Source organism: Pogoniulus pusillus, chromosome 6, assembly GCF_015220805.1.
Source record: "Pogoniulus pusillus isolate bPogPus1 chromosome 6, bPogPus1.pri, whole genome shotgun sequence".
NCBI classification, from domain to species: domain Eukaryota; kingdom Metazoa; phylum Chordata; class Aves; order Piciformes; family Lybiidae; genus Pogoniulus; species Pogoniulus pusillus.
In genome coordinates this window covers 17,824,044-17,840,658 of record NC_087269.1, presented here as the reverse complement: position 1 = coordinate 17,840,658, position 16,615 = coordinate 17,824,044, and the positions used below count along the sequence as shown (strand labels likewise).

Here is a 16,615-nt window from a genome sequence, read left to right as displayed (position 1 = left end):
GCACCAAGTGCCACGTCCAACCTTGCCTTGAACAACTCCAGGGACGGTGACTCCACCACCTCCCCGGGCAGCCCATTCCAGTGTCCAATGACTCTCTCAGGGAAGAACTTTCTCCTCACCTCAAGCCTAAATTTACCCCAGCGCAGCCTGAGGCTGTGTCCTCTTGTTCTGGTGCTGGCCACCTGAGAGAAGAGAGCAACCTCCTCCTGGCTACAACCACCCCTCAGGTAGTTGTAGACAGCAATAAGGTCTCCCCTGAGCCTCCTCTTCTCCAGGCTAAACAATCCCAGCTCCCTCAGCCTCTCCTCGTAGGGCTGTGCTCAAGGCCTCTCACCAGCCTTGTTGCCCTTCTCTGGACACGCTCAAGCATCTCAATGTCCCTCCTAAACTGGGGGGCCCAGAACTGAACACAGTACTCAAGGTGAGGTCTAACCAGTGCAGAGTACAGGGGCAGAATGACCTCCCTGCTCCTGCTGACCACACCATTCCTGATGCAGGCCAGGATGCCATTGGCTCTCTTGGCCACCTGGGCACACTGCTGGCTCATGTTCAGGCGGGTATCAATCAGCACCCCCAGATGCCTTTCTGTTTGGCTGCTCTCCAGTTAACACGTGTTGAGAAGTAAGTTTAAAATTTGGAAAAAAAAAACAAAAAAAAACCCCACCAAACAAAAAAAAATTACATTACTAGAAATTTACAAAGACTGTATTTGCAATGGCAAGGAAACATTGTGCAAGCTCAAAAAAACCCAACAAACAACATTACTCATATTAAACATGATCCAGGTTATAGATCATGCTTGTTGATAACCTCCATCTTTTCTGCAGCCTCAACCTGTTGAGTGACCTGATGCTAATAGACTAAAACCTCTTCACTGAGAGAGTCATTGGACACTGGAATGGGCTGCCTGGGGAGGTGGTGGAGTCGCCGTCCCTGGGGCACTTCAAGGCAAGGTTGGATGTGGCACTTGGTGCCATGGTCTAGCCTTGAGCTCTGTGGTAAAGGGTTGGACTTGATGATCTGTGAGGTCTCTTCCAACCCTGATGATACTGTGATACTGTGATAGTTTACATCAATGTCACATCACTAGATAACAATGAAATCTTCAGAGAGAAAATTATTTTTTCACTGACTATATTTAAAGTTCCAAAAGGACACGTAGGTGACCCAGAACACAATTTAGTTTCATAAAGTGGAAATATTCTGAATGTTCATGACATCATCCTTTTATTCCCTCTAGAAGATAAATATTTATATTTACACACAGAAGCCACTTAGTGTAATCCCAAGATTGTAAACAACAGACGTGCTTATATATGTACAGAGTCAGAACTACAACAGCTTCACACAATTGCAGAATGTTAGAAGCTGGAAAGGACCTCGAAAAATTACCTAGTCCAACCCCCCTGCCAGAGCAAGATCATCTGTACCAGATCACATCCTGGTGAGTCTTGAACACATCCAGGTGGGTCTTGAATATCTCCAGAGAGGGAGACTTAAGTTTGTAGCAATATGCTTTGCAATCTGCAAACTTATGCAAGATAAATTCCTAATTTAAAACAGAGAAAACTGACATTTTTTTTTCTCTCGGGGTCTTTTTCTTGATTCAACTCATAATCACATTAAGAACAATTCCCTACAGCTCAAATTCTTTCTTATATCTTTGTCAAATGATAAACAATTCAGAATTATCATTTAGACTTTTATTCAGTCCAGAAGTAATTCAGAATTTATTTGCTACATACATTAAAAAAAAAAAAACAACATTCACAGTATTGTTTTAGCTTTGCTGTTATGTATATAACTCTAAAATTACTTAACACTATCAGTTAGAACTGGTGGGAAATTGTTTTTCTTCTTTTCTTCATTGGAAACTTAGGGTATGTCTCTTTTGCAGACTACAGTGCAGCACACAGCTACTAAGCCTGCTGAGATAAAAGAAAATGTAGCCACAGCATATGGAGAGTGTTTGGGAGAAGTTTATCTTCTCCAAAACCTGAGTGAGCTCACAAAATACTAACTGCCTCTAAGTCTACAGAATAGATGAGATCATGACTCATTTGTAAAAGAGCTACCACAGCAAGTTCAAGTCAAGAAATGGGGCTTCCAAGCAGTATGGTAACATGAACAGTAAATCATAGCACATCTGACTGCAGGGTACAGAAAGTTTATATATATATATATATATATATATATATATATATAAATATATATATATATATATAGTTAACGATCCTACTTGAAGTATTTCACAATGCATTATACATGTTTATATAGACAATATTTACACTTTATAGTTTTAAAACTGTCCAATTTACATTTAACATGATTGTCTACTAAATGTTGCATGCAAAACTAATGGTTCCTATGAAGCCAATAGCTCCATATTGCATATGCTTTTCCTCCCTCCAAATTACCTCCCCATTACCTCAATAGGAGATTTTAAACAAATTACAATATGACCAGGATTTCACTCACTCTCTAGCACTTGCAGGGAATTCCTGAAGACTTTAAGGACTAAGACTGCTTTAACAAGAAACTAGAGCAGCTAATAATGCATCCTTTGTTTTGCCCACGCTTCACTAATGAAGGTCTGTATCTGTTTTGATTTCTTGAAAACCAATTTTTAATGTCAGAAAAATAAAAATAATATAAGGAATATATAGAAGATTATTAAAAATAGGTTTTAAGAAGCTCATACTGTTTTAGTGTGGATTCAAAGTCCAAATGGTGGTAACAGTCAACAGACATTAAACTTATGGGGAAAAAAAATAAAAAGAAATTCTGTTTACACAGGAGATAGTTATTCAGAGGCCTGCAAACATGTGCATCTTGATAAAAACAAACTTCTCTGTTACTGCTTCAAGTTTCCATACTATGACAGCAAACTTATCTGTAGGAATCTATCTTTCAGTATCTGCTACACAAAGGAAATCTTAGTTTTTTACAGTGTATGTTAGAACCCCAGAGATTAAAAGACTCTTCTGAACTTCACACAAATGGGAGGACAGGAATATTATCTGTAAAATAAGAATGAAAACAAGATAATCCAACATACTCTTCTCTCTCAGCTACGGGACTGATGACTGCATCTCAAAAGTAAGTCTTCAAGTCTTCAGTTCATAAATTATTATATCTGGTTACAGTTCCAAGTATTTTTAAAATGAATACTTCTACACAATTTGCAGGACAATAAGCACACTGCCTGATACATGTGTTTTGCAGGTAAGGAATAGTTTATAATTATATAGTTTTCTAGCAAAGTTATTAGGAGAATAAAGAGGGGGGGAAAAAAAGAAAAAGGACTAAAAAAGTGGTTGCAAATGCCAGGGCTGAATGTTTATGTTTCCAGCACTGTTCCACTTCCGACATTCCTGATGAAAGTTGTATGCTGTCACACTGCCCTGAGTCACATTGGCTCCAACTGCTGCACTGAGGTAATTAGCTTTGGTTGGTGTGGGAGCACCCTCAAAGCTTTCCTGTCCCTTGATACCTCAACTCATATGTACTTGGACAGGACCTAACAGTTTTATTACATTCAATTGCTATTCCTTTTTCTAAGTTATCACCAGTCTGTTTTCAAGCAAAATTCCTCATGACCAAAGGCTCATAACCATACTATAGCAACTTTTCGTAACTAGAAGGTCTCATTTCTCATGGAGGATGCCTTAGATATTGTGGCAAGTATAATTTCACAGTAGAGATTTTTCCTGTAAGTCCTTCTTGAAATTTCATACCAGTAAGATACATGCCTATCAATTCTTGTCAACCCAAGATTATTCCATTTTAGAAAACTCTCTTTTCAAAAGATTCTGAACAACTGTGGAAAAGCATGACAAATTAAAATATACATGAAATCTCATCAATTCAGTTTTTAATTATTCACTCACTAACAGAGTGACCTTTATATAGCAGCTTTTATTCACTCATATCAGACTGAACACCCAAACTTTTCAATCATTCATATAGGTAATGGAGATATCTTAGTTTCACATGAGAAGGAATTCAGAAGAGCATCCAACTCTAACACTCTAAAATGAACTCTTTAATGGGCTGCAGGGAGATTTTCTAAAACAGATCTTCATGCTTCTTTACAGTTAATGAACAGTCACTAGAAGGAGAAAGTCAGAAAATGTGGAAAAACTGAAGGCATAATACATTGCTCTTGCCAAAACTCCCACACTATTGGCTCTGAATACCTAAGTGTGCTCACAGCTAAAAGTTAGTGTTCGTAATTTGGCCCCAAACTGTTAAAGCTATAAGACAACTATAAAATAAAGCATTAAAATATTCATCTTTAATTCTATCACACATTGTGACAATAAAACTGATTACCTATACGGATAGAAGGTATCATTTCTATTTTTAAAGATAGCCTTTAAAACTGGAGCAACTCAACCCAATGTAAATATAAGTAAGAGCTTCATTTAACAAAGTTCTTTTTTCACAGTACTTACTGAAAGGAAACATAATTTCATGCCTATTTGGCTTCTCTTTTGCTTCCCTGATTTTTTTTCCAAATAATTTTGCTTATGAACATTTTACTTTAAACAAAAGACTGCAACTCTAAAGCAAAAAACCAAGAAACAGAGGATCCCAACAGAACAAAACCCAGCTCATCCATACCTACTAACTACTTTAATATGTTACTACAAATCTTTATGTTTAAAAACACTGTAACTCTAGTAACAGGCTAAATACTCATGCACAGTCAGATTTAAAAAAAAAAAAATTGTTAGAGTGGGCAAGAATCCCAAACACTTGTAGATTATTTAAGTTATTTTTTATTATAAATTCCTTTCAGCAGTCTGGACTAGAAATTTCATTTCAAAATGGAAAATCAAAAATATCTCAAACCCCAAATTAATCTGGAATCCACAAGACAGAATACAAAATGTCTTAAAAGAAAAAAAGGAAGCATAGCATAACCTTCTATATAAAGAGCAGTGTTAGACTTTTTTACCTCCAAATCTTTTTTCTCTCCATAACTCTTTGCTAACAGATGCTACCAATTGACTATAGTTCAACGTTATAATAAATCTTAACAAAAGACTATATCAGCCATACATAATAAAAAGTTTCTTGCATTACATTTATTTTACACATGAATCATAAAAATACTATGGACACTACATGGGGAAAAAACTTGATGTTAATAAACTTTGAGCTACTATATCAAATATTACATTAACTATGAAACATAAATATATAACAAAAATCCCTATGCTATCTGGAAACAGATGTGGGAGAGAAACAAATGAGAGGGGATCTTATTAGCATCTACACAGATCTGAGGGGTAGGTGCCAAGATGAAGGCGATAGTCTCTTTTTGTTGGTGCCCAGTGATAGGAAAAGGTACAAGCTAGAACACAGGAGACACTTCTTTAAAGTGAGGGTGACAGAGCATTGGAATAGGTTGGCTGCCCAGAGAGGTTGTGGAGTCTCCTTCTCCGAAGATTTTAAAAACTTGCCTGGATAAGGTCCTCTGCAGTCTGCTCTAGGTGATCCTGCTTTGGCAGGGGGGGATGGACTTCGTCTCTGGAAGTCACTTCCAACCCCTAACATTCTGGGATTCTGTAGGGGGCATTTTTTTAATTGTTACCTTTATTACTATCTGAAATTTCAACAGTGCCTTAGCATTATGAAGAGCAAGAGATACATTAGTGTGCTAACTTCTATCTGAGCAGAATTAAGCAAGCGAGCAGAATTCTTGCTTCTTAAAGCTCTAACTACTGACATCAAGAATGTAATGACACAGCAAAGATGGTACTGACGCCTACAAAATAAGCTTAACTAAAGAATTCATCTATTACACATTGCAACTATGTTGTTGCAGCTGTTATCTGGAGATCTTGAGGTCACTACTTAGTTTAAAAGAATCACCCTGCAGTGGTCTAGTGAGCTGCTCAGATTTAGTATCTAGGCAGTGGTGGAGCTGACTACTTTTGTTGTATTACATTACTGTCACTGCAGAAAGAGCATCACCAGAAGAAAAGAAGCAGCGTATAAACCTAACACCTCGCAGACACAGATGGTTCAATGACTCAAAAAACTCTGACTTTTCTAATTAGTCAGACTTCTAAAATAATACAGCTGAGATGAACCCAAGTAGTGGATACACTGTGCCAGGCCAAGCAAAGCCAACGCCAAAGCTTGCACTCTCCTTATTTGTCTCTAAGGCAAATTCTTTGCATTTGCAATACCCTTAACATGTGAGGGGCTTGCACTGTTCCAACATGTCCAACATGGGCAAGCAAATTTCTTGTGAACAGATAAAAATAGCTAAGTTACATCCATCTGGTACAATAAGTACAGCACTGTATATGGCTGCAAATCTACATGGAGAATTAGAAAAAAATCCAGAGCATTCTACATCTGCATATAAAATATCTATAAAAAGTGATCATGTTCTACATTAATATAGAATTTCATGTATTTTCTAAATAATGCAAAGTCTCAATCCCATCTTCCTATGTAGGGAAATAAGAAAATTATTTGTCAATACAACAATTCAGTGTTTTTCCTTTAATAGCACTAGAATTTTTATGTAAGGGATATCAACAAATAAGACCCACATTTTCCTACTTAAAACATAAAGTCTCTATTGTTCCATGTTACACCAGTACTGCTATGAAAACTTAATTTCTCCAACTTTTTTTTCCTCTTGAAGAACAGAGCTACTGTTCACTTAGCTGTTCCAAACAGATTGCATGCTCGAAGGGTGAGATAAGGGGAAAGAAAGAACAAATTACCACATTCATTTACTACTTTCTCCTTCTTCCTTTGATTATTATTATGTTTCCTACAAATGCCCAGAATTCATTATTTTAACTTAGTGCATATATTCAACAGGTCCATATATTTGTCACATCCACTGAGTCAGTTTCTGTGTTTGTGTAGAAAACATCTGTATTGCCAGTAAGACGTAAATATACAGAAATATTACTGTAGCAATATTTCATACTAAAATAACATTAAAATAATGCTAAGAATGCTTGATGAATATTACACAAAGATATCAAACACAGAGGTTGATAAGAAATATTTGTAGTCACCACTTTAAAGAAGAGAGACTTAGTATTGTGGTTTTAAGCTTCTTCTGACCAGGAGGAAACATTCCGTGCCTTGCAATTACAGAGAGTGCTGAGCAGATATCTGGTTAGGTAAACACATGGCTTATATTCATCCCCACACAGGGCATATGTCGTACCAGCAAGCTGGTACTTTCACTGAATGGTATAGAGTATCGCAATAATGAACAGCACCACTGAGCTTCCTAGTACAAAAACCTGACAAACACTTTCAAAGAACTCTTCAACTATTTAAATAGAAAAAAAAATACTATTTTCTAAAAAGAAATAATTACTGAGGGCACAACTGACACAGAGCCCTGGAGCCACCAAGGCCACTCTTCTCTTATCACTGATAAAATAATGTAATCCATTTAATACATTTTACAGTTGGACTCTATGATCTTATAGGTGTTTTCCAATTTAAATGTTCCTATAATCCTGTATCTATAAAATGTGTATATGGGTCTATCTATATATAGCTGTATTACATTCTTATATATAATTATATCAAGATATAAATTTACACATATAAGAATTTTATACAGCTACAAAATTATACATTTTACCTCTTGTCTATTTTAAACCAAAATATTTTAAACCATGAGGATATGCTCTTCTAAAAAGTAGTGTTCATTATAAGAGTCAATGAGGTTAAATGACACATCCTATTTTGCACTATTAAGTCTATGGTAGTGGAGGGCCATTTTTTGAATAACATAACAAACAACATTAAGGAAAACTTACCTCATGCCATAAAGACTTCTCAAGAGAGAAAGTAAACTTCCATTTCATTAAAGGCCGAATTCCAGTTAGCTGTTCTGTTGTAATCCTAGAGAGCTTCAAGCCACTGTTGTTTCTCCTTTGCTCAACATAATTCCAAGCAACAGTTCCTATATGCCCTGAAGGTAAAGTCCTGACAATTGCTCTTGTTCCAGTATAAACTGATTTTTTAACCTCTTTATCATTTTTACAGAAACGTCTTATTAATAAAGTGGAACGATCCTTTTTGTTTTTAAAAAAACTCTCTTCCATCTCTTCTTCACAGTTATCATTACAGTCTTCAAAATGGCTCAGAAAGGGCTTTGAGGGCATTCTTCCAGTAAAGTTATTTCCACAGAAGTTGTCACCTGAGCATGCCACTTTAACTTTTTGTGGTGCTCTTTCCAGACAGAAATATTTATCTCTTAAGGTGTCTTCATAAAACTTCTGCCCATTCTCATTCTCACAATTATGTGTCAACTCCATTAATCTGCAAGTGCAAGCTGGGGAATTGGTGGTGCTACCATCACCAACACTTGCTGGCTGCAAGCAGTCATTCAAAATGAAGCTGTTGTGCAAGCTGCACAAAGCCTTTGATATCTTCCTTTCACCAGCACAGTGAAACTGAAAAAAGGCCACTTGATCGGTATCACTGCTGTCGTTCTTGCTTACTGCCGTCTGACTTCTTAATGAAGGTCCATTCATTTTCAACTGAATTTCAGCAAGCATGGCTCTTTCCAGTGAAACAGGAATTCCAGTTTCCAGGCATGCTTCTCCTCCTGCTAAAGGCTCACAAGATTTATACAGCTGGCTGCAGGGGATACTGCTCTTGATTTTTTTCTGTATAACGTTACAGTTAATGTTAAGAAATTCCACTGAATCAGGCATGGAGCTGTTCCTCTCCCAGAAGTTTTCATTACTATTGTCATTAGTTAGTTGTTTTTTTGCCAGAGAGAATATTTTGGGCGCTGAGCCCTGAAGAGTATCTTCTTCAAGTCTGTGTAAGTATGAAAGAGCATGTGTGGTTTGCCCTCCCAGACGGGCAGTATGTCTTTTTATAACACTGGTGTCCAAAGAATTTTCAGTATTTTCATCTCCAGCTGACTGAGCAGGTATCACTTTACTCTGTACCACAGAGACAAGAACAGACGCTGTCATCTCCTCAGAGGTCATCTTGATATAGTCTTTAGCTGCTGGATGTGTGCTGGGGACTGAGGGTGTGGGGAGCGTTGTCTACCAATCTTTACACCATAATGATTTCAGTGCAATAAAAGATTTAGTGCTAAACAATCAGGGAACACACAGTAAAATATGCATTGACTACTTTTCGTTCTTAACTAGTTTTGTTTAGTTGTGCTGGTGGTTTTTTTTAAACTTCTGGGCTACTAGGCTTTCCCAGCCTTGGATTACTGATACGAAAGACAAACATTTTTAAACCAGCTTCTTACTACAATGTCAGCATTCGGCTTGTTTCTTCTCATAATTCTCTGTAGCACACACAGCATTGTTGCAGGTTGTAGAAGACAACAAAATGTATAATCCATGTCAAAGATGCATTTCCCCTCGAGGCATCCAAACAGATGACTTTCTGTAAAGGAAATAATATACACATATTGAACAGAATCCATGGCAAAAAATCCACAATTACAACTACAATAGATTTTTTTTTTTTTTAAAGTAAAGAGAAGGAACATACAGAATAGAAGTCAACTATATTGAGACCTAGAGAATTTCATAATACACATTTGAAATTGTCTTAAAGTCTCACTTTACAGTTGGGGAAATCACAGTCACGTTTTACATGTTTAAATAGCTGTCTTCACTGTGGAAAGCTATGTGAGTGCAAAAAATAATTTTACTGAAGCTGTAACATGGAAATCGAACACAAAAAATTATCTACTCATTTAAAAAGGAAGTATCTTCTCTGGAATTTTTCTGACTCATAGTCAGGACTAGCTATACTATTTTAAAGAATAAAATCACTTTTACATCTATACTGTCTTTCCTGTTTGGAACTGAACTCTATCACAACTATAATTGTTTTGGTGTTACATCACTTCTGTTTTCACTAAACTTTGTTGTTACCATGAAATCATGAATAAAACAAAATATTCTTGCCAGACATTTACGACTGAAAATGCATGAAGGCAGAGAGGGTAGAAGACTGAAATATTACCAGTAATCTTTTTTTTACCCCTTTACCTATATGCCTTAAGATAAAAAAGTTGAAACTGCCCTTCGCTGCTGCCACTAAGTCTCAGCTTTCCCCCAAACGGCATGATAGAAGTAAATCTTGGAATCAGAAAATAAGAAGTTACAAAGAGTTCAACAAAGGGAACAGAGTAATGCAAGCAACACATCCAGATAAATGACAGTAAACTAAAATTAAACAAGTAAACACTTATATTTAAATGTATCACTTTTCATGTTCTAAAACATTATCAGTAATATTAAAAGCATGGAAAATGCAGAAAGTTAAGGCCCAAGTTTACTAAAATCATCTAAATTCCATAGAAACAAGAAAAAAAATTACTTTGAAACTGCAGTAGTAAAATATATGACAAAACCAAGGCAAATCACTATCTAGGTACAACAATTTCATTTGTGATTAATCAGTGCCAACCTAGGCACTATCTGCATAATCCAAAGGGACTACCTTCTGCAATTCAGTCCAAGCAGTTTTTGTTAAGCCTAATAATTGCATCATCTGTAGTTGATAACAGAATAGTCATGATAGGAGAGATTTAAAAGGGGGGGGGGGGGGGGGGGGGGGAGAGGGGGGAATCAGTAAAGTGTAATAATGAAAGTAGTTTGAAGTGTAGATTTTACTTTGATACTCTTCTCATTAAACAATTTTATTTTAAAGCATTATGAAGAGTCATCTTCAATTCTGATTACTAGTTTTCATCCAAAAGCAGTTTGGCACAGGTCAAAATGTAGAACATAACCTTTAAATAGAGGGGTAATGTACATGTTATTGTCTTGCACAATAAAATGCAAAAATGTCATGAAATGTACCATTTATCTCATGGGGAGCTGACGGGGGTGGAGTGGGGGTAGTGGGATGGGCTACTCTTAAAAAAGAAAACACAAAGTTACATTTTGCTACAAATTCAGGGGCTAAAGTTTGCTAGCCAGTGAACAGCATACTTTCTTCAGACAGCAACTATCTTAAATGTACAGGAGGAGGGGGAAAAATATGCAATATATAGTATTCCATTTAAGATTTCAAATTTATCAGTTTAAGAACAGAAAAGAGATCGGAGAGGGTCACAAAGGAAAGTGACAGACACAGAACAAAGAGCTGCAAGTTTTACATTCTCCACACATTACAAAATCCATGTGCGTGCCAGAGCAGAGTCAGGATGGGAAACTCCAATCAGTATAAGAGAGAGTGAGCACCAGAAACTAAAATGAAAGCTACAGTTCATAGAAAAGTTGTATAGGAGATAGCAGTAGTTGGATAGAGTGGCAAGGATAGGACTTAAACTGGGGTCATGCTACCAATGGAGTGCACAGAGCACCCTATAAAATATTGTCACAGCACAACTGTAGAGGAGATGCAATGAGAAAGCAAGAGCCAAGCAATTTTTTTAGGGTCAGTGATAGCCCCTCTAGCATCACATTCATTTTAGCTCACTTTCTTCAATCTTATCTATTTCATTTAAAACCAAAATATATACAAAACAAAACCACACTCACACTAGTAGACAAAAGTACTTTAACAATTACCTTACTCTAGCATTTCCCGTCCCTCTTTCCTGTTCTCCAAAACTCCAGATAACAGCTTACATAACTTTTTGCAACATCTCCATCTACTGATTCATCTTTCCTGTTTGCATCAAGCAACTGAATGAAAATACAAGCCACCAACATATATTCATAAAGGTACTCCCTGTACCAGGAATAAAAATTAATTGCATGGGTTGTTACTACAAGTAATACACCTCTTGTTACACTGCCTGCCAAATGACATGATCACAAACAACATCACTCTACAGGGCAAAAAAAGACAGTATCATTATGCAATTTTAACATTATGCAATGAAATTGAGATCACAAAAATGATTGTGTATTTTAACCTGAAATTTTGCACAGCTTTCTTTCCAAAGAAACAGTAAATAAAAGTTTAAAAAAAAAAACACAGCAGAAACAAAACAAAACTATCTATCAACAGAAAGCTGTTACAATCAGACCTGCATTTATATCCCAAACTCTGTCCACAAAGTTCGTTCAGAGGTCAGGGTTAGTCTTCCACAGTCCTCCTTTCAAAAACATTCTCTAGCCTCTCTCATGCCAAAGTGCCTCTCCACATGTTCTCCCCAAACTGTTTCCCTCAGATATTATTCTTTTCTCTAGAAACTTCACCTCAAACAATCTCCAGGAGTGATTTTTTGGACATCTCTCCTCTGCTCCCAGGGGCTACACGTCTGCCCGTTTCTCTCTGCAAGCACTCTATCTGTCCTACGTTTGAAATCCACCTCATCAAGAATAATGTCTGCTTAAGAAGCTCCCTACATCCAGCTGTTCCCATCCTCTCATGACCACTGCAAGACTACAGGGAACTGATCCATCTCAAGAACTTTTTAAGTTACTTCACAGATAGGTCATTTTCTCAATCCACTTTGTGTACCTGTGCTATAAGAGCACAAGGGAGAAAATAAGTAGCATGCTAAAGGGACAAAAACACTAGTTGGTTTACACATTTCTTTAATTTGCAAAGGTCATTTGATGTTTCAGATATGTTAATCTAGCAGGTAGCTACCACCAAAACTGGCAGACTCACTCTTGACCTTTGGTCCCCATTTCCCCCATTTCATGCATCTAGAGATCATGAGTACACAGAACTAAGCTGATTCAGCTGGCTGATTTGTCAGGAAACTATTCTTTTCATCCAAATGAGCTGTTTCACCTTGTGGCCACATGATCATTATATTCCATGAAAAGGAAATGTTAGGAATACCTGGTAGAGACCACATAGCTCAGCAGGAGCTTCAGTTCAAATCATGTTTCCTGTGGTGTCTCAATTCACACCGAATATCATAGACTAAGAGAAAAGCTGTCTAATGTACAGTATGTTAAAATCTCATGAAGTACCAAGCAAAAACCATGATGGCAGAGCCTCTATCTATGAACAGCTGCAAAAATACCTGAAGCTGAAGCTCTGCTAAATAGATGACACAGGTTTCATGTGTCCCCCATTACACTCTTTTCAGTCCCTGTTTTCCACTGTAATCACAGATTTCAGTGTGCCCAGCAAATTCCTTAAACTGCTGGAATTCATTATACATGTGATGAAGTGCATTAACACAGTGTTAATAAGTGCTATCAAGTGTAAAATTTACATAATCAACCAATAAAACAGTATTTTGCAACTTACTGCAAAATTCCAGAACTATTACTCCCAGTGACTTCCCTTACTTGCACATCCATATGTGGATGGTCAAAGTCCAAATCCTCATGTAAAATCCTCATACAACCATGTATAAAAACAGTGCTGAAATTATTCAAAGTCATATTATTCCTCTTGCATCTTCAACTCAAAACACAGCAATTCACAATTAAATCTGAATGTAAAAAGCACATGAAATAGACAGCAAAGTTTGCACTGTATTCAACACAAGCTGACATTTTTTAAAGCCACCAGATTAGCTGATGAAATCCACTATTAACTGCCCTGGTTCATTTTACAAGGCCCAAGTTATGTGAGAAATGTAATGTGCTCCTTCTGTCAGTAAAGGAAAGTAAAAATATAAGAAACTTGATCCAGCATTAGTGAATCATCCTGGATGCAGAGGTCAGCCAACAAAGACAAATGAATAATGAAATAAACAATCTGGCCACCTTTCAGCATGCATGTTCACAAATGTAGTAAGTCTGAAAACTGTGACACAAAACTCATTTTGTCTGTTTCTTAGGGTTTTTGGGGGGTAGTTTTTTCTACACTACTGTATCCACTTTGAGACTTAAAGTGTAAGCTTGATCCGATTAGTATTAATAATAATGAATAACATCATTTAACAATTCCTTATTCCCCAGACATCTGGGATTAAAGTCTACATCAGTCTAGATAAAATATCCATCGTAATCCAAGATTACATGGTTGTATCAATTTAGTATCAGTTTCCTTCCTTCTGAAGTCGTCAGGAATCCTGCTGCAGATTAACAACAAACAGAAAATCAAACAAACAAACAAAAAAAAACCACCAAACCACAGAGTCTGTTAAGACTTACAGTACTGTTTAGTCTAAGGAAAGGCATATGAAGGATCAGAATCATCACTCAAAGTAGCAAATTAGAAAGTCTTTCAACTCTAGGCTATCAAGAAAAAGATAATTATATAAATACTGAGGATGCCCATTGGACTGTAGAAAGACACAGCAACCATGTAAGAGGTGAGTAAAGGATGGGTATCATGGTAAAAATGGAGATTTAGAGAGGTTGTGTGCTGTCAGAGACACTATATGCAATTCAGTATATAGGATGTGCAAGAGGTCCACAGAGAACTCAGTGAATGCCCAGTAGGTGCCAAGATAATGACTGTAGAGAATGGGGACGACTGACAGATACATGACCTTAGAAAACACATCCTGGTGGTTTCCACAGGCAAACTGGTATTGGACTGGCGCAGAAGGTAATTCAAAACAGTTAAAAGGGCAAGTGGAAGCAGCCTGACAATCTTCCCTTTTTTTCCTGGCTGAGCTGGGATACTTTTAGCTGATTCTCCAACTTTCACCCCACATATAAATAGTGACTATCTCTCCTAAACAGAATACTTTTCAGCATACAAAACAAAAACAAAAACTCAATAACCGCCTAACTATACTAATTAGGTCAAATTAATGAATATATACAAAGCATCTAAGGCATAAGAAATCAATGAGTAAGAGACTCCTGGGAAACGGAGAAACACAGAAATAATTTGGGTCAGTAAGTGGATAGAAAACTATTAATCATCTCACACTGCTGCCACAATTGTGTTTAAGAGCTTGAGCTGAGATTGTTGTTTAAAAGAAACCACTAACTCATGAGAAAAGCTGTTAGTATACTAAAACTATTCATTTACAATCAAAAAAAAAGAGTTGTTTTTCAGTAAATAAGCTACAGTTTCTTCCAGACCAGTTCCTTGAAGAGAATAAGAAATTCACATTTATTACCTCCTCTTTAATTTACACTGTATCATACACACTACTAGTTCTCCAATTCTCCAGACCTTTTTTCTGCCCAGGAAACCACAGGAAAACAGTAAGGAGGGAATAGCCTAACTCTTAAGAATCACTGAAGATGTGCACAAACTCTATTTGAACAGTTGGAAGCAAGTTATAACAACATTTTATTTGGCACAGAGCATCATATGGAACCTCAGATGTGCCATCAGTGCCTGTGTTTCAACAACAATAACATTTCAGAAAACTACAGTATTTATATATCCTGTCAAGTTAGAGAGCCTTTTTTAAAATTTCCAGTATACTTATCTAAACATGATCAAGTATTAGATGTCTCAAACTATGCAATTCACTGCCAGATGGTGAACCCTCTCAACTGCCTCATCATTCATAACTGCATCAGGCAGAATCTGAAGTTACTGCCAGACAGAAGCTCCACTCTTCATTTCTTCACAGAATTTCCTTTTCTCTATGAGAAGACACACAGAGAATCCAATAGTCAATTTATATTACTTTCAGGGTCAGTTCTTTATTTCTTTAAAGATCTGCAACATGCTGTTTAAGTAAGAAATCTGTTACTTGATTTTCACGCTAATCAGCCTTATCTGAAAGCTGCAGTTTCATCAACAGTCAGATGAAAAAGTCCTTCCACCAGAGATGCATGACAACTCTAATCATCAAAGGCAGGATTATCCTTCTCCTCTTTTGAACAACTACTTCTTGAATTATTTCCTTCTTGAACAACTGTGGAAACAGTCTCAAACGAGTGAAAAGAGAATTTGGAGCACTGAGTCTCACACTCAAGAAGTGTGCAGCAGAATTTTTTTTAGCAAACCTACTGGTAAGCCGAATCTCTTGGAAAGACTGAACAAACTACAAAGGAAAACAAAATAACTGACAATTAAAGACAAATATGTGCCACTGATACTAAAAGCTAGGAGTATCAACTCAGTACTCCTGAGTTATATTGATCAGAGCTAATAACTAGTTATTAAATGAATTCTTCCTCTGCCTCTAACCAGATTATCATAAAATCAGAGCTAAATCTGTTTAAAGTTAATACAAAGGATTACACATCCTAACCACAGTCTCTCAATTTTTAATCATCAAATAGGCTCAAGTGGTACCAGGAGAGTTTTAGATTGAATATAAGAAAAGAACTTCACTGGAAGGATTACCAAACACCGGCACAGGCTCCCCAGGAAGGTGGTTGAAACCCCATCCCTGGAGGTTGTGGTGGTTTGAGGGGTCCCAGGTACCCTTAAGAAGGCCACAGAAACAAGTCTGTCTCAGGGAATGGATCTGGTCATCCCTGGATATTGTAATTCTGTTATTCAATTCCATAATCCTGCTAACACACTACAAGAGAGCAGCAAAGTCAGCTCTCTCTATCTTTTCTCCATGCCTTTTTGATCTCCGGAGGGACTCTTATCTAGGTAACTATGTAGGAGGAACCTTGCCTGTGGCCTTCAAGGCTTCAGCTGCAGCAAATTTCCAGCTGCTTGGGTCTAAATGGGAGACAATGAGGGGGAAAGACAGTGAGCACTGGGGTTTTGGTGGTTTAGCCTGGTTGGGGTGAATTCTCATGTATCCTATATCTGTACTGGGTGTTAAGGA

At 37.0% G+C, this 16,615-nt stretch overlaps 1 protein-coding gene across 1 annotated transcript in view; it reads right to left on the bottom strand.

The window, feature by feature from the left end:
• The window catches only part of PLCE1 (phospholipase C epsilon 1), a 165,381-nt gene that overhangs the window by 131,054 nt on the left and 17,712 nt on the right, over positions 1-16,615 (bottom strand). The window contains exon 2 of the mRNA XM_064144713.1: positions 7,818-9,420. Coding sequence (XP_064000783.1) covers positions 7,818-9,005 — 1,188 coding nt within the window. The 5' untranslated portion in view covers positions 9,006-9,420. The remainder of the gene's footprint in view (positions 1-7,817; positions 9,421-16,615) is intronic.